At 40.4% G+C, this 26,521-nt stretch overlaps 1 protein-coding gene across 1 annotated transcript in view; it reads left to right on the forward strand.

Moving 5' to 3' along the window:
- Positions 1-572: 572 nt before the first annotated feature.
- The window catches only part of insra (insulin receptor a), a 68,345-nt gene continuing 42,396 nt past the window's right edge, over positions 573-26,521 (forward strand). The window contains exons 1-2 of the mRNA XM_034702921.1: positions 573-1,757; positions 13,687-14,235. Of these exons, the coding sequence (XP_034558812.1) occupies positions 1,652-1,757; positions 13,687-14,235 (655 nt within the window). The 5' untranslated portion in view covers positions 573-1,651. The remainder of the gene's footprint in view (positions 1,758-13,686; positions 14,236-26,521) is intronic.

The raw sequence follows: 26,521 nt of genomic DNA on the forward strand, positions 1-26,521 counted from the left end.
CATTTTAATAAAAAATATATATAAATAATAGTAATGACATAAAATCCAAATCAGCTCTCTGGATGTAAATACATTTTGGCTTTCCATCCTCTGCTTCTTTGTATTTCTACTTCACTTAATTTATTTAACAAATTTGTTGCTTTCCTGATACAGATTATCATAAAACAAACTTTTCAATATGACACGTTTGATCCCTAAGGAGTATGTAAATATACCTGAACAATGCATAGAAAATAAGCCTATGGAAATCTGAAATGTGCTTTTATGTAGATTTAGTGTTAGGGACTTTGATATATTTTGTTGCCAACATTTTTTTTTTTTACTTTTTACTACAAAATGCATTCTCCGGATAAATTAAGTATTTTATTACCTGAAAATTAAGTGCATGCTTTGACCTCTAACATGATCTTTCTGCACTGTGCTAATCCTGGTTTACCTTCTCTGTGCCAAATTATCTGAATTCTTCTTCCACCGCGTTACACAGAACAACTGCATTACGTTTTTCCCCACCTGACAGCAGGATCGCTTTGTTGTGTAATCCAATAAGCTCCAGTCCGTATTTCCCCTCGAACCCATCTGGTTCAGTGGCAGGGTTTGTTTACTGGCGGAGAGGCTGGGAAGAAGGGGGATCCTGCAGGACCTAGGAGACTGTACAATCTACCTCTGTGGCGTGGAAGAAGAAGAAAAGGGAGAAAATATCAATCGGAAACTTTACCAGCTACTCTCATAATCAAGTTGTTGCGACAGCAGTCAGCTGTGTGGGGCATGGAGACAACTCTTGGTGTGTCTGTTTTTAATTCCCAAACAAAATAGAAGAAGGAGCAGGAGCGAAGTGAGCCACGAAGTCGGTCCGTCAGCATGCAGGGATCTCACTCAAATCTCTGCACGTACTGAAGAGGAGCTGCTGCTTTGGAGCTAACACACAATAATACTTTATATAAGGGATAAGTCTACTGTAATGTTTCGTGCTCTCTGGAGGACTTCAGGTGTTTTTGTCCTATTTTTCCTCTTTACGCGCTAACCTTTACGCCACGCTGACACAACCATCGAGTCAGCAGTGATCAGAAACTCCATGAAATTAAGTTAAAGGACACTGTTACTGCGGTGTTCACATGTGCAGCTTGTCTCTTTTTCGGACGAGTATAGCCTTCTGTAGTGTGTGTTTAAGTGGTATTAGTTAAAAGTGTAAAATAACAGAGGGGGTTGGTGTTCAGCAGCGCAAACTTCTCCCGTGGCCTGCTAGCTTCAGTGCCGTCTGTTAGCGCTAACGCTGCCTCCTGTTTGTTCCAACAAGTCTTCGTTTCACTTTTCTTTACCACCTCAGACAAAGTCAGCTGGGACACTGAATCAAACCACTGCTGCACAGGACACAAAGAGAGATCTCATGTTGTTTGTTAGTGGTGCTTTTCCATGAGGTGGCTAACTTTAGCAGCAGCAGCAGCAGCAGCAGCAGCCTCGTTAGCTCATGTTTGACTGAACACGTTGGATTCCTTCCTCCGCCCATCTTCCGGGATGTCTTTTATTTATTTTTGTTTAACTGTTGGCCCACGCCGAACGACAAAACCCGTTTCCTGAAGGCATATCTTCTCCAGTCTGAGCTGTCCTCTTCCAAAGGATTATTCTGTCTGTATTTGACCCGGAATAGTGCTGAATGGTGTCTTATCCCGACTCAGTTATGAGGCTCCGGACTTTGTGTTTGTGTTTTGTTTTGCTCGCTGGCGTCTTTGAGATGAGCTGTCATCGAGCCAATGGAGAGGGTAAGAAACACAATTTCTTCACATTTATTTCACATTGCATTTATTAAACATTTGTGACTTATCAAAGTCTCTGAATACATGGCTGGCTGCACTTTAAAACTGCTCGCAAGAAAAAAAAAACATTATGCAACACAGTGAGGAACCAGAAATGATAAACAACACACTGAGAGTCACATTTGATCGCAATAAATTATCTAATTTTGTAAAGTTTTCTGTCTGCTGCAGGTGAATGCTTATACCTTTCATTGCACACAATCAAGTGCAAATATTATGCACTTTTTGAGCTGCGACCCTCAGGCAGACGTTTTTAGGACATTAAAAGTAAAAGACAGTTTTTATGCAAGACCCATTATTGCTCTCAACACTGTTTGAGTATGGGCATTTTTTTAATAGTAACTGTGCAATATAGTCAAGTGAAATACACAAGTGCAATAATAACATAAACTGTGCAATAATAAGACTGGAGAAATAATTCACTCTCAAGTGTGAACTTTGCTGCTCCGTGATTTGATTTGTATGTTGTGTGTGTATGACAGTGTTTTTTTTGTTCCTGTATTTATTCCTTTTTTATACCTTGATTGTTTTTGTCTCTTTTAAATGGCACTTAATAAGGACTGCACCTTTCAATTTCGTTGTACTTGTTGCAATGACAATAAAGGCATTCTTTTCTAATCTGTATTATATTTTAAAGGGTTCAATTATCATTATTTTTTTATACATTTTATAGAGATTTATATGTATGGAAATTATGCGCACAAACAATTCTGACTTACAATATTATAGGTTACTAAAAATTAATTATAATGTTAAAAAATGTGCATTAATTCCATCTAAATAAAAAAGATAATTCATGCAAATGTAGTCAGTAATGCAGAGACAGACAAGTACGTGCTGCAGTGTTGCACAGAGTAATAAAACAAATCATGTAGTAATCATTTAGACAGATAACGATGTAAATTTGTGATATGCTTCAAAAGTAATGATCTTTCTTTTTTTTCTAAACTGCAAAAAATAATTTTATCAATCATGATGATGTGACAATTCTACCAAACAACATGTGCAAACAATATTTGATGACCGAAGGCATCTCTGCAGCACAACAGCACTTTATTATTTAAAACAATAACAACAGAAATCGTACAGTTCTGTTATCAGTTATTTTAACATGGCCTGATAAGGATTTCAATATCACATTGAGTGATTGTGTCGCACTTATTGTGTTTCTAATATGTAAGTTTTGTAAACGGGGATTTGTTGAAGAAGTGGAGCAGCAACAGCTGTTTTAAAGTCAGCCTCTGCATTGATGGGACAAAGGTTAACACTTATCGCCTGTTTGAGTCTGCAGGAACTGTAAACAAAGTGTTTTGTCCCCAAAAAAAGCTGTAGAAGTCTGAGAATTTAGAAGAATTAATTGCTTGTTATTGTAGAGGGGAAAGCCTGTTGCTTTGGTCAGTGCAGGAATGTAACAATAAGCCCTCTTTACAGCTCCTGACAATCCCTTTATATTCACCAGCCAACAAGCCCGGGTGATAAGAATGAATGAACACATTTGCAATCGCCCGGAGACATTTTCACATTTCTCAAACCCTACAATGGCTGCACACACGCTCACTGTGTCTCTCTGTCAGAATCTGTTAGTTTAAGCAAATATTGGTTATGAGGAAATGTAAAGCAAACCTGCGGGGCTGCTTGCTGATTCAAATGTCTGCACAGGAGAGTTTTTAGGATGACATTAGAGAGCAGTCTGGCAAACGTGACATTGCACAGTTTATTCCAAACCAAGTAATAGAATAAATTCAAACATGAGGAGGTGATCCATCGGAGGTCACAGAGATGAAATGAAATGTTGCTCCTGTTGAAGCTTTGTGGTTTCTGTATGGTTCAGACTCGATCAAATAGCCAAATATTCTGTTCTTTTGACTCTTGCCATAGTTGGAAGGAAAGTTGGCTTGTGTTAGTTCATGTGTCTACTTTGCTGTGAGTTGTGAAATGAAAACACCAAACTGCTGAAACTGGTCGTTAAACAAAAACAGTCACCTCTTCTAAACAAAATTATGAATATTTTAAAATCATTTCATTGTTTTATCTAGCCCAATTTATTGATTGATTGTATACACAATTGCAAAACATCCCAGCTTTTCAAATATGTTTTTATTTAGATAATCTACAAAAGAGCTCTAACGCATCAATCCATTCATATTTTCTTTCCTGATTTGTGAGATTAGTTGCTTGTGTAGCACTTAATCTTGACAAGAGCATGCACACAGTTACACACACTCGTCCTTTGTTCAGTATATGTAAACACAGTTTGGACCCCCTACCCCACCTCCCCCAAACCAAAGCACTGCAGTACATGATGTCGGTAGTTAGGCGAAAGAGGCACGCTGAAGGAAAAGAAAAGCACACACTCTCTCAGCTTTCATCAGATTGTATCGAGGGGCGAATGGAGCGATGTCATCAAACCAGTTTCAGCAAGAATTTGAAGACATAAATCAGCAGTAAGTTGTGTAATTGCCCCTTGACTTGAACGTGAACCACAGGGGAAATGTGGAACCTGGGCCTCACAGTGGCCGATTTCTTAAAAGTGTAGACTGGTGTGCAAGGCTGAAAATCTTCTTGTTGGCAGCTGTCCAGCTCAGCTTGATGGAAAAATCACTTAGTATTGAAAGCTTATATTAAGTTGAAGTGAGTGGATTTAATAGATTTATTTAGCATTGCCTGGCAGATTAAATTTTCAATGCCAATTTGCAAATATTTCACGCATTGCATTTATCTTACTGTCAGTTATCCCCAGTTTGGCCCTCTCATGACGCGAGTCACAGAACGTAGACAGTAGTCTTTATAAAACACAGCACATGCTTAACCAGCACGTACCTACTGCTGTTCTGGAGGTATCTCTAAAAATCATCAGAATCCTCACAACTGAATGAAAAAACATTCAGTGTGCATGACGAATGAACATTTTTATTTTCTTAGCTAAGAAAGGACGTGCGCATGTGCTCAATTTGTACATCGTAAAGTAAAATGTCAGCTATGTTGCTGCTCCCTCAGGCTGTATGACTCGTACGCTGCAAACCCCGGCCACTTGAAGGTACATCTCTGTTTTTACTTCACCAAGGAGGTTATGTGTTCAGGGACGTTAGTGTGTCAGTATGATTACGAAAAAAACATTGCTCAGATTCCCATGAAATTTGATGGGAGGCTGCAGCACAGCCCGAGGAGGAAGTCCCTTCATTTGTGAGTCAGACAGGCTATGATTCATGAGAAGTTGTAGGGAAAATGTAGTCTGGAAAGGACGTGGAAAGGATGCTTTGGTAGTAACTGCACAACACATCCAAAACGGTTTTTGTTTTTATATCAGCTTGATGTGTTATTGGAGGAATTCACAGTATCAAGGAGTGAGAAGCAGATCACAAAAAATGTATGAGGTGAGCTTGATCATCTGCACCTCACTCCCACCAGTCACTGTTACACACTAGGTGATGTAAACGACCCCGCCCACTAGCTCCCCGTAGATTCCCCTGAATACTTTCTGCTGCATTCGCACATTGACTCACCCCAACCTCTCGTGGTGATTTTAAGAAATCTGGATAAAGTCACAGTGAAAAATACACCCACATACCTTCACCCTACTCAGAAATGATTAACAAAATGTTCAGGAGTTTATTTTCAAGTGTCCTAACCAAGACAGGGAGCAGTACAGAAAAGGGTTTAGAGCAGCCATACATACAAACACAATACAAGAGGTGTTTCTAATACATTAAAAAATGTGTGAATGGGGCTAAAGGGACTGGGGCGTTGAAGTTGATGGATATCCGTCTCCTTCTAATTTACTTAGCACAGTTTTTTGACGTTAGTATTTTGATACTGTTTATGATAGTTTTTGACTTCTTAGTTGCAAACGTGTGTTGTTAGCTTGCAGCTCTCTTCAAAATGAATGGTACTTTGTATTGCTTTGTATAAAGGCACGCTCATTACAATGTCTGTTGTAATAAAGTTGACTTAATTGAAGTCCTTTAGCAACTTCTATTCATTATTGCTTATGCTCTGTTGTATTTTTATACAAAGTAACATTTATAGTTTTGTAGTTGGTAACAAGACAGAAAATGTACCAAATCTCACCATCCTGATAGCATGCAGCATAATGATTTATGAAAATGTCCTCCCATTCCTTGTGCATTGCAACCATCTGCTTCCCTATGCAAAGAATTCTGGGATACCTAGCAGTGCAGATCTTACTTGCCCAAATAATACATTTAAAGTAAACAGTTATATTAAGTAAATAAACCTTGTGGAGTGTTGGTTTTATTGAAAAGTTCTAAATTTAAGACAAAAAGTAAAGCAGCAGAGATGGGTGGCGCATCTCAAGGTGATTTGACTGCATGCAATGGGTCCACGCCATTAGAAACAGGTTTAACATTGTTAATTCAGCAGCAGACAGAATGTCGTTTTCCTCCACAGTGGTTTGAAGTTTCTAGAAATTCTCTCAGAAAGTTGGTTAGCTGTACTTTAAGACTGTTATTGTTAGTTCAGTTAAACACAAGTTCTTATCAATGTGACTGAAGTGTAATGGCACTACAGACAAAATCTGCCGTCAACTTCCACCCTGGTTGGTGTCACATTATGTGTCGAGGTCTCAGCTGGTCAGACTGCAGCGTATTGTCGTGCCATGATAAAACATCACTTTGTGAAGAGTGTCAGACAGCAGGGGCTCGTTGTGAGGCTTCAGGCAGCCTGTTGTTGAGCACAGATCTGTTCAAAGCAGGTCTTGTAAGAGGGTACAACAATCAGCAACCTGGCACCTTTGATTTGTGCCTCATCACATGGAGAGCAATCATGAGGTGATGAAACCGCCCTCGTCTGACACCACTAACTCTACAAAAACACTCAAACAAAAACAACACAGTTAACTGCCACTGCTGTCTTAAGCACTAACATCATGAGTTTGTGACATGTGCACAATAGAGTGATTTGTGCACATGTCACTCTCGCCAATGGCTGTGTAATCCGGGTCGACAGGTTCATATTGAAAATTGGCACACCTGTCATTTTTCTCTTCGACCACACAGGCGTCTGACAAGAAAGCCTTGTGTCGGATCTGTACGATTGACTCTGTGACCCCGCTGTAAGGAAATGCACTTGTTATTGTGCATTCACGCTTCAGAGGTAATAATTACCTCACTGCCAACGTTGGCAGAGTGAATAATTGGTAAATGGTTGCAGCTGGTGGGCAACTGAAACACAAAAGGATCTTTGGTCTGAAACAATTTCTTGACAAGGATTCACATCAAACAACCCAAAGAGGGAACTTTGTGGCTTTATAGTCTCTCGCTTTTACTCCACTTCCCTCCACATAAAGACTGCAGCCAGGAGTACTTTGGCTTGTTTTCATTCTCTACACTGTTGCGCTGTATTGCACTGACAATGCACTTCCATGTCACCCTGACCAGCTGGCACATTAGTTAACCTGCCTTACCCCTGACTCTGCTTACAAGGCATTCATAGTAGAGCCTTAGCCTGTGAGACAACTTTTGGTCATTTCTCAAGTCTTTTCACGAAGCATTTAAAGGTTAGTTTAAACTTTTGGGATGTTTCTGCACTATTTTCAGGGAAACAAATTTTCAAACCATTTAAATCAGTTGTGAACAGTTTGCAGTGTACCCCTTCTCTGGAGTTGAGGTTGTATTTTCATTAATCAGCATTGCCTTGAGCGCCAACAGTTTAAAGATTTTTGTTGATGACGCAGCTGTGTTTGGATTTTGCCATTATTCCCCCAGTTCAGAAGAGGGATTGAAAGTTGTTTCCAGTGTTTACCGTGTATACCTTTAAACTGATGCATCATTAGATTTTACAATGCTCCTCAAAGTGGATTACATCACATGTCAGTTTGGACACGGTGAACATGTATCTGGGTGACCTCGGCATTTTGTGGATCCAGGGGTTACTTTTAGTCGAGGTTGGAAAACAGCAGAACAGCGAAACCTTGAAAAGGGAAGTGTTGCAATCACCCTGTGTTTGTTTCTGCATGCGTATTGAGGCCTCATCTCTCTGAGGCCCAGCAGTAATATATGCAATCACTCTAACAACATGCCCCCCCCCCCCCCCAACAACACACACACACACACACACACACACACACACACACACACACACACACACACACACACACACACACACACACACACACACACACACACACACACACACACACACACACTCACACACACACACACATCCTCCCTTCTACCAACCTTCTCAAGATGCCTGTTGATGCTTGCAGCTGCAGTGAAAGGATTGCAGGTTTGCACTTTGAAGCTCACTTTGTGTAGAGATATGTTCAGTATCTATGTTCTCACTCCAGAGTTATAGCTGAGTGCATGTCTATTTAAATTTAGGAGCACCTTGCAACCCAGATATGATTTACACCAGACTTTCACAATGATATCTGTGTGGATTTATAACAAGATAACAGCATAATTCTCACCTGCGTATTAATAACTTGGTGTTGTTTTTAACTTGTCTGCATTATTGTAAAGAGTTGTGTCATGGGATTTGTGTAAGCAGTTTCTCAGCTGAAGTCACCTGTTAGATGTCAATATATTGACACTTTCTCTTGCGGGTGTTTTTCCCCCTCTAATGTGATCAAGCTGTATGGATTACCCTCATGCCTGGATGATTTAAACCACTTTCTGATGTCTCTCAAAATATCTCAACACAGTCTGATTGCAGTACACACGGCATGTGCTTACTATTTGCATTGAATAGAAGGATTGCAACTAACAACTATTTGCATTATTCATTAATCTCCTGATTGTTTTCTCCATTCATAAACTCGTCAGATTTATAGAGCTCACGGTGTCGTGTTCAAATAGCACCATAGTTTTGTTTAACCAGAAGCTCAAAACAATTCCATCTGCTGCCTCCATGATCTTGTTTTGAAATAGATGGGCCAGATGTGGCTATTGATCAGTCTCTGGAGGGTCTGGCACTGTGTGTTTCCAGGAGCAGTCACTTCAGTTTGCTGTAAATTATATCAATAAAAAGCAGAAACTAAATCCTTACATTTTTGAGGTTTGGATCAAAAAAATGTCAGCAATTTTACTAATTCTCAGTTTTTCAAAATCAACTAAAACAACTAACTGATAATTTACGCCTACGGAGACTGAAATCATCAACCTGCCAACAGGTGTTGTAAGGAGTCAGCCGCATTAGGGAAATGATAAATAAGTGCAATGTTAAGACTTTTCACTCCCAAGAAACACCTGGTTCCTAGACTTTTGATTCCACTGTTTTAGTTCATATTATACATTGATAGAGTTGTTGAGTTGGCTTTATTATTTTATTTTTTTGTTTTATTTTATTTTTAAAATTGTTCTTATTTTTTAATTTGATTATTCCATTTTAACTTTGTAAGCATATTGTAACAAAAAAAAATCCCCAAAAGGAGATCAGTAAAGTTGATCTTATACCTAATGACGGTATCTGATGTACTGTAGCGACTGAAATAATTTAATGCTCACTTCTTCTAAAACTTTTCCCGTGATGTTCGTCGGCAAATTAGTAATAATACAACAGCAGTGCATCTATTGACATACAAGCTCAGTTGCTTTTATGATTTCATTTATTTTACATAAGCTCCTATTAGGAACTTTCAGTGTGTGTTGACTCTGGTGCCTCGTGAAAAAAAACATAACTACAATCTCTGCTTATCTTGACTTCTGCTTGTGTTAATAGTATTTCAGATGGATAATTGTATGTCTAACAGAGAAATGTTGTACAAATTTAGTATTGTTGCGCACTAAAAAAGGACAAATAGAAATGGATGTGTCTGCATCATGCAGTTAGGGACTTTGTCCAACACCCAACCTTTAGCAGGGGTTACATGCATTTAAAATAACTAGAAATGATCTATTTTAGTGCCAATGTTTTTTTTTGCTTTTATGGGCCACATAAAGGTGTCAGCATTCATTTCAGACTATTTCTGAACCAGTTATATACTCCTCACAGGAGCTTTAAGTTTAGTATCACAATCTGGGAAGACTTTGAAGACTTTGAGAGACTTGAGAAGCATTTGTGTTTTAAATTATATTTTCCCTTCAAACCTCACTGATGTTTCTTCTGTCAGGTTTTATGTTGACCTGCTGTTGGTATGATTTACTCATGTTTTTGAAATATATTATTCCTGAATCCAAAGTACATCCAATAAGACCCTGACACTGAGATGGCACCAATTAATCTGAGGTTGGCTGATAGCTGGCTCAAGCTGATGTGAAAGCACAGTCATCACACTCAGGCCTTCCTCCAGTTGTTAAAACTCATGCATGCTAAGTGAGAAAGTATTGTTTGCTCACGGAAAAATTATCTCATGTAGTGCACTGAATTCAGACCTCTGTGATGTATTTATCACCAATGCTCATATTGCAATATCAATAAAGTAATGTATTGTGCAGCCCCGGTCTTAGGGTGCCTTTGAGTGGACCTGTGTTTGGTTATATTTGAACAAATCACCTTGTTTTGCTCGGAGGATCATCTGATTGTTTTTGTTTTTCTTTGGATTTATTACTAATGCTCAATCTCAATCCTTACCTTTACATTTTGATAGTGACTCTCAAGGGTGGCAACAATCTCTGTGAATATCAACAGGCTTTTCTTTCTCTCTGTGTTGCTAGACTTGAAAACCATCATACCTCCCAGTTTTTGATTAACCTTAAAGTTGATTATTCTCACAGGTGCCGATAGTGAGAAGCTTCTGAGGGCAGTGGTCAGTGAGGATCTGCTCTCCCTCTAATGACTCTAATTGATGACTCAGAGCACCGAGGCTGTTTTCAGTGTTTTCAGTCTTGTCTGGCTCTTAGCCGGGAATGTATGGAGAGCTGGAGCTGGCCTGGTCACCATAGTAACCTTTGTGAAATTCGCCTCTTTTTTTCTCCTTCCTCACAATACAGGCTGCATTTGAATTCTGCTGTGAACCTGATTTGTTTTGCTGAATTTTTCACTAAGCCTCAGTGCTCCACTGTACAACTACAACAAAAGTTGTCATAAATAAAAAGTTGATACTTCTGCTAAGTTTTTGTTTCTGAACTAAGTCCTCCCTCGTGAAAAAGTCAGCTCGGGCCAGCCTTTCTCTGCTGCTGCTCTAAAATTCCTCACTTACACACCAGGACTGCCATGTTCCAGTTTCCAATGAGCACCACTATCGGAGCGGCTGGAGTGTATTAAATTCTCTATTGGGAATGTGTTGCTAAAAATACTGGCCTGGCTGAAAGCGTACACTGAAAGGAGCCTGGACTCGCCGCCCTGTGATGATTTGCCTTCTCCACAGGGTCACTGGGTATTCTGATGCTGATTAAACTGCGACTACAGAACCTCTGTCCCCTTGTACTGTACACTGCAAGCGTCTTTGTCTATCAGGCGGCTTTGTTTGGGAGTGTGTGGGGTCTTGTATGAGAGAGAGGGAAGCTCTTTGTAGTCACAAATGTGGTAGGTTCCCTGATGCAGGCTCCCCTGGCAGTTACCGTCACTTTGATGAGAGTTTTTTCATCTGGATGTGTTGAAATCACAAGTTTAAGGCGTTCAACTCATTGTTACAAATTGACTTGACTCCACAAATCACAGAGATGATTCAAATCTAGAAGTAAAGAAGTGAAGAGAAATGTTGCCAAGTTGCTTTTAATAGCTCACAGTATAAAACCATGTTTGGACATTTTGTGTGTTCTTTAAACCAGCATCAAAGTTGTAGTCTGAACTCGAGATAGTGAGCATGCTGGTTAAGGTCATGCAGTGAAAAGCTTGTTGTTTGGACACTCTGTGATTGGACACTGTGTGTGTGTGTGTGTGCTGCTTGTCTTGTACTCTTATGTAACAGAAGGTGTAAAATGAGCTGCTGCCATAAAGAGGTGCACGCCTAGCTGTTATACCTCTTCCCCACATGGCTGACCAGTTGGCCTGATGTGCCCGGATCTATGGTGGGCCAGTTGGTAAACAAATACAGCCCCTCACTAGGCAGCGCGCCTCCAGCTGCACCCATGACTTTTGAACTGTGAAATCGGGCCTGGAATGTCCCACGTAGCACCTGCAAAGGAAAATGTTTTTTATGACCATCATTACTTGTGTTATGTCACACAAAAGCATATGCTTTGGAGTATGGCTGATTTCCAGAATAGTTTAGGAAATCCTTATTACGGTTGTCTCTCTTCAAACAGAAACCCCCCTGAATGTGATAGTACTTGATATGTTTTGCAGAAGGTTTCAAGATTACATCAGGAGTGTAGTTATAGTACAGCTCACATTCAGTACTTTTCCCTCAGGGGACAAAAAGCATATTGTATCCTATCCAGTCCTATCGTGCCTTACCAGACTGTGTTGAATCGTATCATATCATAATCTATCTTACATTATCGTAACGTAACGTAACGTACCGTACCGTATTGTAGTGCATCTTATTGTAACGCACCACACCGTAACACATCATATTCTATCATATTGTATCACTACGCAACTCTTCGCATTGCAACATGTCATAATGTAACATATTGTATCATATTGCACTGTATCTTATCGTATCATACTGTAATGCACTGAATCATATCGTACTATGGCGTATCGTATCCTGTCATGTTGTGTTGTGTTGTGTTGTATCGCAATGCACAGTATCGTAAGCATTAAGCTTTCATTCTGCAGGTTAACGTCTGTTCCGGTCAAGTTAACCAAACACAGCCTACATACAAGTTAATCTCCATTTTATAGATTAAAATACTGTAAAACTGCGCTGCGCTGTGAGATGCAATCTGTCATCCACGCTTGTTAACATCTGGAGTGGAGTATTAGCATTCTCGCAGTCTCCAGCTCCGACCACAAGTCAGGACTACAGCTTGGCTGCGCTATGACTCAGACACAACATTTGACCTGCACTGAACTCTTTAACCAACTAGAAGTTGTGGTGCTAACTAGCAATGTTGACACTGTGTAACTGTCTAGTGGACTAAACGCACGTAGCCCAAGTTTATTGATTAAGTTGCTAATACGCAGAAGCTACTAAACTTCTTTCCAAATGTTTAGGCTGGTTGTTGAGCAAATAAGTGATAAGAGGCCTTTTTTATCAGTATGTTTTGATACACATCCTCTAAATGTTTTATCAAAAATAGGAATTTTCAGATAGCTTTGTAACCCAACATCAATCTTCTGCTTTATTATATTGAAGTAGGATTCTTATCTGTCTGCAGAGAGCGCAGCTAAGGAATTTTTAATCCAGCAGGCTCATACTGTATGTCTGGGTGAGGACTGACAAAGCCACAAATCTCTTACCGGTGCAGTACGTGGCTATTAGTGCCTCAATTCCCATCACAGATGAATATTTTTAATACATTAGCTAATGTTTTTTATGGGCTTGAGTTACAGAAGCAACTCCACAAATCAACTCAGCGTAACCAAGGATGAGCATGGCCTCACTCTGATGACAGCGCTCCATATTTGACAGCGGCTCACTGCCAGATATGTGGTTGCTAAACAAAACGTCAGCGAAGATGGTCTGGTCTTCATCAAAGCCAGAGACATGACCGCATATTTTTCAGTAAAATATCCCCTCCAATTACCAAGAGAGCTATTTTTTATCCTCCTTTAAACGGCCTTAAAACTTCTGCAACTCCGTTTTTCAAGTTTGCAGAACAGACGACTTGCCTAATGCATCAGTCACTTTCATAAGGTGTAATCCTCCAACAAACACACAAGATGAACTGTCTTTTGGGGGCCTTGGCATCATATTATGGAATCAACACGTGCCCTGATCTTAAGACTATACTGTGCTAAGCTTTATAGTTTTATTGTGCATCCCAGACTGAAAACAAAGAGCCTCCTTTGGGGGAATTTTTTTTTGTGCATCATACACAAAGTTGCCTTGTTTCTAATGTGTTTGTCTTTTCTGTCTTTTCAGTTTGTCCAAGCAAGGACATCCGGAACAATGTGACCAACCTGCGCACGCTTGAGAACTGCACTGTGATCGAAGGCCACCTGAAGATCCTGCTCATGTTCAGGACCAAGCCAGAGGATTTCCGGGGCCTCAGTTTCCCCAAACTGATGGTGATCACAGACTACCTGCTGCTCTTCAGAGTGTACGGCATGGAGAGCCTCAGTGATCTCTTCCCCAACCTGACCTTGATTAGAGGCAACAACCTGTTCTTCAACTACGCCCTAGTGATGTTCGAGATGCTCCAGCTGCGAGAGATCGGCCTCCATAGCTTGATGAACATCACCAGAGGAGCCGTGAGAATCGAGAAGAACCCAGATCTCTGCTATCTCTCCACTCTGGACTGGTCCAAGATCCTGGACTCGGTGGAGGACAACTACATCATGGCCAACAAGAACGACAGAGAGTGTGGGGACGTGTGCCCGGGGGCGGCCATTGGAAAGACCACCTGCCAGACGACCACCATTAACGGACACTTCAGCGAACGCTGCTGGACACAGAACCACTGCCAAAGAAGTAAGCAGTCATTCCTGAACTGTCATTAGATAGAGAACTAAAACCATAAAAAATAAGTTACAAATTAAATACAGTAATCTGGTAAATCTGTGGTGCCAGTTAAGCTCACTTGCTATAGAAGAATTCTCGTGCAGAGGCCACAGTTCTCATAGCACAGATAAATTCTCTATCCAGGCAGGATTTGTTGCATGTCATCCTCTACCCTCACGTTTCCTGTATCTCTCAAGCTTTCTTGCGAATCTAAAACATAATGAACTTTTGCCATGTACACATAACTTGAGTAAATTTAAATGTAAAAGAGAAATGAAAACATCCTTTATAAAGTCTTAATTGTGTAACTGGCGTACGAAAAATCAAAAGGTTTAGGCTGAGGTGGTGCTTTAAGTGGAAAATTATGTGTTAGTACTCCTTAGAACGCTACGTTCTACATTTTTACAGTTAGTAGAATACACCAGAAAATAATACTTCTTTCATGTAAATTCATTTGAAAACTTCTTCAGTGTGTTGCACCAAAAGGGAACCTCTGCATCTTTGCATCACTATGCTCCTGTCTGGTTGTCCTTCAGGCTATATAAAACTAACTTTGGAGTTATCAATCAATCATCAGACTTTATCTGCAAAGCACTTTTCATACATCCTCATTAATCCAACGTTGCAAGTGCGATGTGCAAGTTTGCTTCTATTTGACGTTTCTCTATAGCAAAAACAGACGGACAGTAAGTGTAGTCTGCACATGGGGGATTTATTTTAGGTGCTATTATGAATTGCCAAGAGAAACTGATATATAGAGAGGACAGGAAAAGGCACTGGCAGCTGGTAAGAAGTCCTTACACACCGAAAGATTCCTAGTACACCAAGGGGTTCAATTTAAAAGTAGCACAGCACTTTTTTTACCAAAGTAACCATGTCGGTACGTTTTTAATTTATGGCAGAATGTGACATAGAGGTGACACAAAAATAAATTACAGACCTCAGGTAGTTCGTCTTATCATTAGTGTTTGTGTCGTTTGGCCAAACATCCCAACATTTTCTTGAGAATTGAAGACTATATGCTGAATTAAATACCCAGAGGATCGCTTTGTAAATCTAAGACCTTCTCCCAAGGATGAAGAAGCAATGCAGCCTAAAGTAAGTTTTTGCATAAAGTTAAACTTAGTCGAGTCCCTTCGTTCTGTTGAAATGTCAGAGCTGTGTCGTTTCCTCCGGCTCGTTCCACGTTCTCTGTCAGTGCAGCTTGAACCATGCTCTGAGGTGACGCAACACCTTTCCAGTTGCATTTCACCTTTCCACTGAATGTTTACACTGAATAGACTGACGGCTTTGTCATTGCTCATGTTGTGTGGAGGAGGTAGAAGAGACATCATTGCACATTTCTTCTTGTTCCTCTTTTTAAGAGCAGCTCCCGTGACATGGGCCGTTCCCCGTGCGCTCTTTCTTTTACTGTAAAATGACAAGCCCACCCATTTCACACTGCCAGAGAGTTCAAGTTCGAGTGCTGGGAAGAATTTTGCGCTTGGGTGCTGTCTGAACACCTTGACTCACACCATTACACAACACTGCGTACACGAGTTCAGCAGCTCGTTTGAAGGATTTCCTCTGCTCATTCAGCCTCTTAGTAAAATTTGTTTGCTTTAGTGGCTGCATTCAGTGTCTGTTTTGGCTGAGGGAGGTCCATTATTAAGCTATGTCTTTCCACTAATGGCTTGAGGTGACTGCTCACTGAAGGCCTTTTGTCAGACTGTGTTGTTTGTTAAGGGGGACTAAAGTGTTGTATGAAAAGTCTTACAGCACAGATGATTTCCTCATTTGCGCACAGCGACGATGAATGAAGACCAGACCATTGCCTGGCAGGCTCTGATCCCGAGTCATGGCTCTGCATGCAGCTGGGGCAGGGCCTGTGGTCTTGCGGTCTGGGACCTGTGGTTTATTGCCTACTCTCACTAAAGCATGAAAAGAGCCGTTAAGCCCGAGCAAGAACCACAGGACAGAGTGAGAGGCATTCACTGACCTCCTCTGTTTGTGCTTTTTATAGACCTGCTGTAGCTCTTTAAGTAAGCTACTCCCCCCAAACTTGCAGATTTTCTTTTTTGCTGTCCTGTGCTCGTCTCAGGTGATGATTTCACGCAGTAAGGTGCTCAGATCTGATTCCAAAAGACGCACTTTAACGTAGTATTTATTTATTTTTATGCACAATACCTCTCACAGAAGCAAGGACTTCTTTGAGTCCATTAGTGAGCTCTTTATATCAAACAGATATTGAACATTGTGACATTGCTAGGCTGTCATGGGCGTATTACCCAAAGTTAAGGTAGTAGTTAAGAGCTATATCTGCCAGAGAGCACTGCAGGTCATACACGCGTTCTGTAGTCTGCAAACCAACAGAAAACAAAGCTGCAGAACCACAAGGCTTGGCTTAGCTCCCATGTTTGGAGTCACGACCCATTTCCTTTCCCAGACTCTACAACAGGGGTCATTTGAACTTCTCCCAGAGCAGCTTTAGCTAATGTCTTCCTCCTTTTTTAAACCAAACTCGGTGCATTCTTTGTACAAAGTGGCCAAGCACGGTTGCAGGAGATGCTCATTACCAAAGCTGATTAGATTTGGCTACAAGCACACATGAACGCATGCAGCTTTAATTGTTGCAAATTCAAGACATCATCCCATGGAGCATCTTTCTTATTTCTGCAATTAAATGTTTGAAAGTTTACATAACTTAGGGCCAGATTATGGTTGATTAGTTCTGGAGTTTTATTAAATGCCAAAAAAACACACAAAACAATTTTCTATAGAGAGATTCAACACTTATATATGGACCAGTGAACATTGTACGTAAGTAACAAGATCAACAAATTCAGGTGCAGAACATGTCAGGGTTTTTTTAATACGATTCTGCAAGTTCACTCAGTTGATCACCTTCTCAGTTGAATCATACACACACTGCCTCAAGTAAACCAATTTCCTGACTCATGATTACATTGCTATTACTGCATGATGTAGCACATGCATGCTGTTTTCCAATACAGCTTTCAAAAATATAAATTTTAACTCAAAAAATTTGAATTTTCTTTATGAACGGCGAGTTGGAGAGCCTCCTGCTTCAAATAAGAAATGTGTGCGATCTTAATTTTTCACAAATATAAGTTCAGCATCATCACGTAAGCTTTGTTTAGTTTATGTTAACAGATGTCAGTGAGAGTCTCTGTAGACATCTGAATTTTGTTCAAACTTAATGAACAGATTGGCTGTTTAAATGAATAAAGAAGTGCGCAAGCATTAAACGCCTAAAATATCTTAAACAAATCATGTGCTATACTTTAGTTTCCTTCTTTTTTCATTCTGTGATGCATCTTAAAAACCTGAGTTACTGGTAGTAAATTCAATATTTGTTGTCCGTTACAAGCCCATCCATTGCGAATCCCTGTCACAACATTGACAGCCTTTATTCCCCCTTAAAATTCAATAGAAATAATGAGCCGACTTAAAGGGAAACACTACTGTTGAGTCTGTTTACTTGTAATGAATAACAGCTCCTTGCCAGGCCCGATTTGAAGATAATGGGCATTTGATTATGTTTTGGTAATGGCTGTTATGTGGCACAGCTTTTTTTGGCCGTTGGAACAGATTAGCCTGAGCCCTGAGCGTGACTGCCAGCTGTAAATATTGGCTTTGTTTCAACAAGAAATCAGGGACTTCCCTTAGGGGGAGAGTTTTAAGCATCAAATTTGTTTACAATAAATATGTATACACAATAGTTTGTGAATACACAAATATATATTTCATGCAAATATTTGACAAATGTATATATTTGTTTTGATTGAAGAAGTTGAAGTAGGGGTTTTTATTTCATATGTAGAGAGTTGATAGGAAACACAAGGAGGGGTGGACGGGTAATGACATGCATCAGTGGATGCCAAACTTAAACTCTAGATGTTGAGGTTCAATGCCAGCACTGAAAATCCCCTAAGCCTTCAAGGGTTCTGCTAATCTTGCATATCTAATGATGTCCTTTCTATTCAAATCTAGAAGAAAAAAAAAGTGTGACAAACTTTCTTAGTCATATCTACAGAAGAGGATTACGGACACTGAAAACACTTTTTTTTTAGGAGGGCGGACAAGCAAGAAAGAAGAAAATTTAAGCTGTAATTAATTTTAAGTTCTGAGATTTAAGTCAGAATTCTTTAATCTCAAAATTCTGACTTAATCTCTGAATTCAGACTTTTTACTAGGAATTTTATTTTTAATCTCAGAATTTAAAAAAAAGACACCATAAAAAAATATTTTGCTTGCGCATGCTCAAAAAAAAGTGTATTCAGTGGCCCTTATCCTCTTCCATACATATCAGTGCACAATTATGTGATCACTGTAAAATAAATCATGTCAAAGAGAGTTTCCTTATTTGTATTTGTATGAGAGCATCATGGTAAACAACATCTGTTATGAAAGTCCTTCTCAAACCTGTAAAAAAAACACCTCAGTTATCTTTAAGTGTAGGCTCTTAAAGGTGACATATCATGCAAAATTGACTTTTTAATGGTATTTACCTGAAATATGTGTCCCTGGCATGTCTACAAACACCCCGAAAATGAAAAAAATCCATTCTGCCCCTGTTTTGATTTCTACACCTTTCTGTAAATGTGTGTGAAACGAGCCGTTTCAGACTTCCGTGTTTTTGTTACGTAACAACAATATCCGATCTATCACGGAGTCAGAGCTCGGAGCTTGTTCAGCCCATAGACTGTATAAAATAATACTGAATCCCTCCCCCGTTTTTCATTCCCTGCACAAATGTGTGTTAACAAGGAGCTTAGGAGGGAGGCATGCTAGTTGTAGGCTGTCTTAATAAACACAAAGGTTGGTTTTACTCCCCACGTCTGCAGATTTGAAGATCTAGTGGATGATTTTTATTTGTCATGGATAAGTGCTAGCGCTAATTATCATAGCCACATAGCTATATGTTCATAGCTGTAGCTGTAGCTGTGTACCAAGACACACGTCGACATACTGACAAATAAAACAACAAGAAACACTAAATCTGTGACCAATCCTTCATAAAAGGTCCTGCTGCCTTTCTGGCAGAGGTCGGTTTTACTCCCCACGTCTGCAGATTTGAAGATCTAGTGGATGATTTTTATTTATCATGGATAAGTGCTAGCGCTAGTTAGCATAGCCACATAGCTACATGTTCGTAGCTGTGTACCAAGACACACGTCTACATACTGATAAATAAAACAACAAGAAACACTAAATCTATGACCAATCGTTCAGAAAGGTCCTGCTACAGGCGCCTCTCCGTCAGGATCAGATTCAGAGGGTTGAAGTAACGCAATCTCTGAGCAGCCGTGTATATTCAGCCAACATGTAAACATTAGATCAACGTGCTGGAGAGCCGAGGCACATCCACTTCCGGAGGGGGCGTGGTCAGAGGGAAAACAGAGTGTTCTGATGAGGAATGAAGAAGAGGACTTTTCAGGCATGCCAAAATCTGATTTCAAAGTGTTTTTTTGAGCATAAACTTTAAAGACATGTTTTGGGGACCTCTTAGACCAATATATATTGATGAAAAAAGCGTGATATGCCCCCTTTAAAGGTCAAAGAAGCATATATTTAGTTAACTGTGACAGAGAGTAGAGCATCATCACACAGTGGCTCCACACTCATCATCTCAGAATGGAGTGCACATTTTTGCAAAAACTTTCAGCATCCACTGATTTTTCATTCATCATTCATTAATTCCTTCATAATCAGTTGACCTTCTTATTGAAGTGTGTGAAAACATAAATGATACGTATTTTCTCAAAAAAGCATGAACAACATAGCATCTACAACATAAACAAAGACTAGCAGGATAAAGAAAACTTATAATACCTGTTAGTTTCTTAATAACATCATCATTTGCAGTGATTTTACTGAAACAGTAAAACACAGATTTACTCATAAGTTTAAAGTTTCCCATCACGTTGTCTTCATAAATTCCTTAAAATTTAAAAATATTTGATGACATCATCCATAAATTTCCACAGTTTCACACCATGAATTTAAATAAACATTTACTTTGATTTAATATGTGCACAAACTAATTATGTAGATTTTCAGTTGATAATCTATTTCTGGCTCTAAACATAACTATGTTTTTTTAAGTTAACTTGATCTTTAAATTTCAACACATCTTTAGTCTATTAGTCCAGTTTTGCAGTTTAATTGAGTCTATATTATTTAAATTTTGCTGAATTATACCATAAAGATTTAAAGGAGTCATGTCAATTCTTGCAAACTCTGCAGAAAGCTTTGTTTTTCAGGGGCTGTAGGTAGAAACTTCCAAACATTTTCTAAAGGATTATTTTAGTTACTCTTTTTTGTCATCACATGCAGCTTATTAAAGTTCCCTGTAAGGAGGAGTATCTGTTGCAGACCTTCCACCAAACCCTTAGAGATAACCCAGCATGTATTTCCCAGTTGGGCACTATTTTACACATGTCAAAAGTGATCTTAATAACCCCCCCTCTGCTCCAGATGAGACAAAGGGGGGATCTTACTCCTCCTCAGCAACCGAGATCTGTTACATCTTAATGTGCTCCCTTAAGGACGAGGATAGCTCTCAGCAGACGCCTTAGCCTCTGATTGTGTTTGTCACTTTGCACACTTGTAGCTTGTGTGTGTCTCTTGTAACCTGCTGGCGTTAGGAGAGGACGCTGGTTGTCACTATTGGTGTATTGCTGTGAATCACTTTTGAGCCAGGTCAGGTGAGAACCTGCTGCCGGACCTTTCTTGATATGGATGTTCCAAATTTAGTCTTGGCTCAGTTCACAAACGTCTGTCCACCAATCACAAGAGGACTCAGAGATTTGTCAGGGTCAGTATGCGTGTAATGGCAACACAGACACGGGTATAAATCAAACAGGGACATAACCTGTGTGTGTGTGTGTGTGTGTGTGTGTGTGTGTGTGTGTGTGTGTGTGTGTGTGTGTGTGTGTGTGTGTGTGTGTGTGTGTGTGTGTGTGTGTGCGTGTGCGTGTGTGTGCGCTTGTGCAGACAGAGTGGACAGAGTGGACAGCTATTGTTTAGTCTTGCAGCTAGGAAACAGGAGAGTAACACTGTGGTGTAATCATGGATATGAACAAATCGGCCTTTCAGCCAGGTCGTATCGGAAGGAAAAAGCAAGGTCAGCGGTTGAGGTCACTACAGGGGGTGAGGCGGGGGGGTGGGGGAGTTAAAGTAGGAGGGGTGTGTGTACCGTCTCACCGTTGACCCTCAGCTCTCCTCTTTGCTTCTCCCACACGCAACACTGAGCTCCGGCGCCGCATTCCTCTTCCAGCCCCGACAATGGTGGTCGTAGAAGATCATGGAGCTCTCTTCCCCGATTGTTTCCTGTCTTTGTTGATCTACTTCCTCTCTGAGGTTATGAATGGACACAGGGGAATAGGATGTAGCCTCAATAGCGGTAGACACTTTTATGAGACCAAAATACTGATGCGTGACCCTGGGAGGTCGGCAAGGCAGGAAAAGAGGACAAACTTAGCTGCGAGTAAAGCTGTCTGTGGGGAGAAAGGCTGAGATTGAACTGAGCTTTATTATTTTGAGATGAAAGTGACTCCCGCCAGGACAGAACGTGAGAAAACTTTATTAGAGAGCGGTTACATTGCTTTATTTTTGGCACTTCACTGAAAACTGTGAATACATGTCACTTTGAGCCCATCAGCAGCCTAAAGACACACCTCTGTGATGTCTTGATGTCAGGTTGAAGGCCGGTGTGAGTCAATTTCCTCAGCTTGATGGGGCTCATGTGTTCGTTGCTTTACAAACACTAACTGTGTCTGAAAGCAGAGCCGGCCCTTCCTCCTATCACATGAACCATGCCTTCTATTTTGGTCACGGCAGCTATTCGTTCCATGTCCTCTATATAATATTAAACCTTAAAGCTTAAATCTGAAGCCTTTGCCATGTAGTGCTGCTGTAGTAAGACAAAGATTGAACTGTACAGACAGAAAAAGTGACAGAAAATCCAACTCTGTCTCTAACATTAGCAGTAATGTCAACATCCACAAATCACCAACAGAGACAAAAAAAAACGTATAATAACATTTCTGTAAGAACTCCTTCGTGTAGACCGCTGTGATTTTATTACAAGTTGAGAGATCTCATGTAGTGTTAGAACAAACGTCATTCAAGCACAGTGTTTACTGAAAATGCACATATGGCCAACAAGTTTACAAGATAACAAGGTAAAGGCCATCAATGTTCTTCAATGCTCATAGATCACCTATTCGTAACAAAAAACCCTCTACAGCCCTGGCACAGTGTTGCATTGTGTGTCCTTGTGTCCTAGAGAAATGCGTCACAGTTTTCTATCTGTAGTTCATAAAAATCTAGAACTTTTAAGAGCCATTGCACAAAATGGTTTAGAGTTTCTAAAGGGCACCCAGTGTGTAGAACTATGCCAAGACAAATTATGTGCAACCATGGTACAGCCTATGTTTGGATGTATTTCTCAGACTATAAGAATTATTGTTCCTCAGTAAGGTATCATCATCATCAGAGTTAGAGATTGTTCTCAAACTTAAAATAACTGTCTGTCCGTCTGTCCATCCGTCCGTCCGTCAGTCAGTCTGTCCATCCATCCATCCATGTCAGTCCACTTATCCAAGATTTGGTATCGGGGAGCAGTCAAAGCAAACCGAACCAGATATCCCTCTCCTCAGCAATGTTCTCCAAGAGGATCTTCAGGCATTCCAATGCCTATCCCTCCACTGGTCTACCCCGAGGCGTCCGTCCAGGTGGATGCGCCCGGAATGCCTCCACAGGGAGGCATCCAGGAGGCATCCTTATCAAATGCCCGAACCACCTCAGCTTACTCCTTTAGGTACAAAGGAGCAGCGGCTCTTCTCCAAGCTCCTTCTTGATGTCCAAGCTCCTGACCCTATCTCTAAAGTTGAGCCCAGCCACCTTACGAAGGAAACCAATTTAGGTTGCTTGTATCCGAGATCTTATTCTTTCGGTCAGGACCCATAGCTCATGACCATAGGTAAGGATTAGAACACAGATTGACTGGTAAGCAGAAAGCTTTGCCTTACAACTCAACTCTCTCTTCACCACAACAGTCTGGCACAAAGCCTGCATCACTACTGACACAGCACCAATCCGCCTGTCAATCGCACGATCCATTTTACCCTCACTTGTGAACAAGACCCAAAGATACTTGACCTCCCTCACATGGGGCAAAGACTTGCTCCTTCAAATACCTGGAGGAAAAAGCAACAAAACATTTAATTACTATCTACAAAATCAAACCCTTTCATAAACATGGCAGCTTCTTATCTAAAACAAGTGTTTTAATCACAAGGAAGGAATTTATACTTTCTCAAAAGTGGGATCCTGATCTGATCCAACTTTTGATGTGTTCTTCCTTGGTCCTTATCCACACCCTTCTATCAAATTTCATCAAAATGTAGTTTGTTGTTTCCTTTTTCTAAAACAAATTGGAAACAGAAAAAGGTGAAAGACAACGTCCCTAAAAAGAGGCCTCTTTGGCAAAGCTGGTAAAACACTGACATGCAAACCCAAATCAGAGCCAGGAGGCATCGTTAAGAAGTCTGGAGATGTTTTTTGAAAGATAAAACCTAAAGCACATTAAGCTGTAGATCTTTAGTTCATTTTTAACTGGAAGTAATGAATCAGCTCTGTCTTTAACTCTTGCATTACCAAAATTTAAAGTGCATGAAGTGAGAGCTGGGACAAATATAGAAAACTCCTCTCTCAGGACTTTGTAACTGAATTAGCAAACTTTTAGTCTTTTAGTTGAGTTTCTTGCCCGTCTGACCTTATTTCAAAACCTGAGTTTGAAATCAGTCGTACAATTTAAAAAAAAAAGGGATTTTTCAACAGCAGACAGATGCAGAGAAGTCCTAAAATCCACCCCCTTTCTCCCCAGCCTCAGGAGTCTCCACTTTTCATGGCTCAGTATGCTCTGAGCTGTTCCACTATCATAAATACACACACACACACACACACACACACACACACACACACACACACACACACACACACACACACACACACACACACACACACACACACACACACACACACACAGAGCCCTTTCCTTTGAGCTGACTTAACTGCTCTGGCACTCGGGCTTGTGGAGCTGCACCCTGTGAACCCTCGCCGGCGTTCAGCTACTGGAGCCTTTCCCATGGAATCCCAGACATTTCAGGCATCTGTTAAAGCCGGGCCGACAGGCGTTTCTTCACCGCTGTACGCGCTCACACTTACCACAGCCGTCCGATTTACTGCGTCACATTGCTGCTTTAATTGGATCTCCAGGGAAATGTTTCTTTTTATCAACTCTCACAAGCTACATGTAACCCTAACCCAGATGTTTAATTCATTAGAGAGTTTGTTGTTCATCAAGTTTTTCTATGATATAAGCAAGTTTGATTTACCCTTACCATATGTGCAAAATATTCCCCTAATTTTAACTATAATGAAGCCTAATTTCTTCAATGCAGAGGCCTCAAAAAATCCTTTATTTGTACACAAGGCTTCAGATGAATGAAAAACTGAAAAACATCATTACCAGGGTTCTTGGAAATGCAGTGCTGTGAAGGGGAGTTTGATTCAGAGGCTAAAGATGATTTATTGAGCATGATTGATTTTGGCTTTTTAATGATATAAAGGTTTTGTGTGAGTCACTGATTTTATTGCATTCCAAGAAAAGCTAGATAGAAATATCTGCTTGCAGAAATATGGATGTAGAACAGGTCAGTAATATCTAAAAGGACAAGGACAAACTTCATTCAACAGATAGAAACCTCGAACAGAACCAGACTCATGTTAGACAGACATCTGCCTCGACCAAGTTTGGGTTGGAAAAAGGGATAGAGGGAGATGAAGAGAGAGAGAAGATAGTGTTGAGACGTATAGTAGTAGTTGTAGCCGCTAGAGTCTGGCGCATCCACAGCAGCAGGCCGTCTGCGACTCAGAGGAACCTACGAAGGGTACTCCAGAAAGGTTTTGGTGAGAAACTTTAATGGGACAGGAAGACTTAAGTACGTAATAGGCGTGTGGAAAGTGACCGCTGAGACTTTGTATTGGGCTTTTATTTGCCTTTATGATCTTTAGCTGCCTCTTTCTCTTAACTTGTACAGGCCTTCACTCGCCTGCACTCATTACACTTTCCTCTGTGCTGACTCATGCTTTGATATAAATCACTACGTAACGACTGTAAAAAAAACCCAACACAAACATTTAAGGGAACAATAATGTAAACAAGAGAGTGTTCATAAATTGTTCATTCATCAGAAATGTGGCCTGCAAGTTAAAGTTTCCTGAACTTCTTCACAGATCATGCCTGAGTTGCAAAAAAAACAAACCCTCGAAAAGACAAAACAGTCATTATAGCCTCTTTCACCCAAAGAGCACCAATTGTTCCTGAGTGTTTTAATAAATACATCACTATTAGTTACGCTAAGGTAGCAAAAAACAACATAACTGGTCCCTCCGGCAGCCTAAACCTTCAGCGAAACTGAAGAAACACAAACGGTTAATTGTGCTGTGGTGTTTCTATTTCTCCAGTGGGCCTTTGCACTCTGAAAGGAATGAACCGCGTTGATTTTAATAAAGACAAAGTGTTTTGTGATGAGGCATTAATGACACAAATGTGACAGTAATTCTCCTGATGTCATAACAGGTAGTCAGGCACAGATGTAGTGATTATTTCAGACACCTGGAAGGAAATGAAGATTCAAGGCCGTGGCGTGCGTCATTTGCCTGTCAAGCGGGCAGCGTAATTTGTCCATCAATGTGTGCACAGTGTTTATCATTTCTATTCCAGTCACGGACAAACTGGATATCCTGCCTTCTGATGACAGGGGCGGCAGACCAGCGTTAAAAAACAAAAAGTGTTTTTCCATGTTGTTTGTGTGTTTTTGTTCTATTAACAGAGGCCGAGGCCGGTTAATGAAATTGTTTACGGTTCCTGTTGGTACCAGAGTCGTCTCAAAGTGGCCCTGCTGCTGCTGCTGAGTCAGAGCAGCTGTTGGGTGGTTACACAGGAAGAATGAGACAGACCAAGGTCTTAAACCTTTGCCATTTTTTCTGTTATGAGCAGGCAATCCAAAGTTTTCATTTGACCTCATTATGAACTACATGTATTACATTAACATAATCCAATTTTATCTGTGTTTTGATTAATGATAACATTTTTAACCTATTGATTTATATCTACTTTCAGTTGTAGCTAATATGAAGAAGGCAGGTTTTATGACCTAAGGCCAAATTCCACCATAGCAGT

This window comes from Notolabrus celidotus, chromosome 15, assembly GCF_009762535.1.
Source record: "Notolabrus celidotus isolate fNotCel1 chromosome 15, fNotCel1.pri, whole genome shotgun sequence".
Lineage (NCBI taxonomy): Eukaryota > Metazoa > Chordata > Actinopteri > Labriformes > Labridae > Notolabrus > Notolabrus celidotus.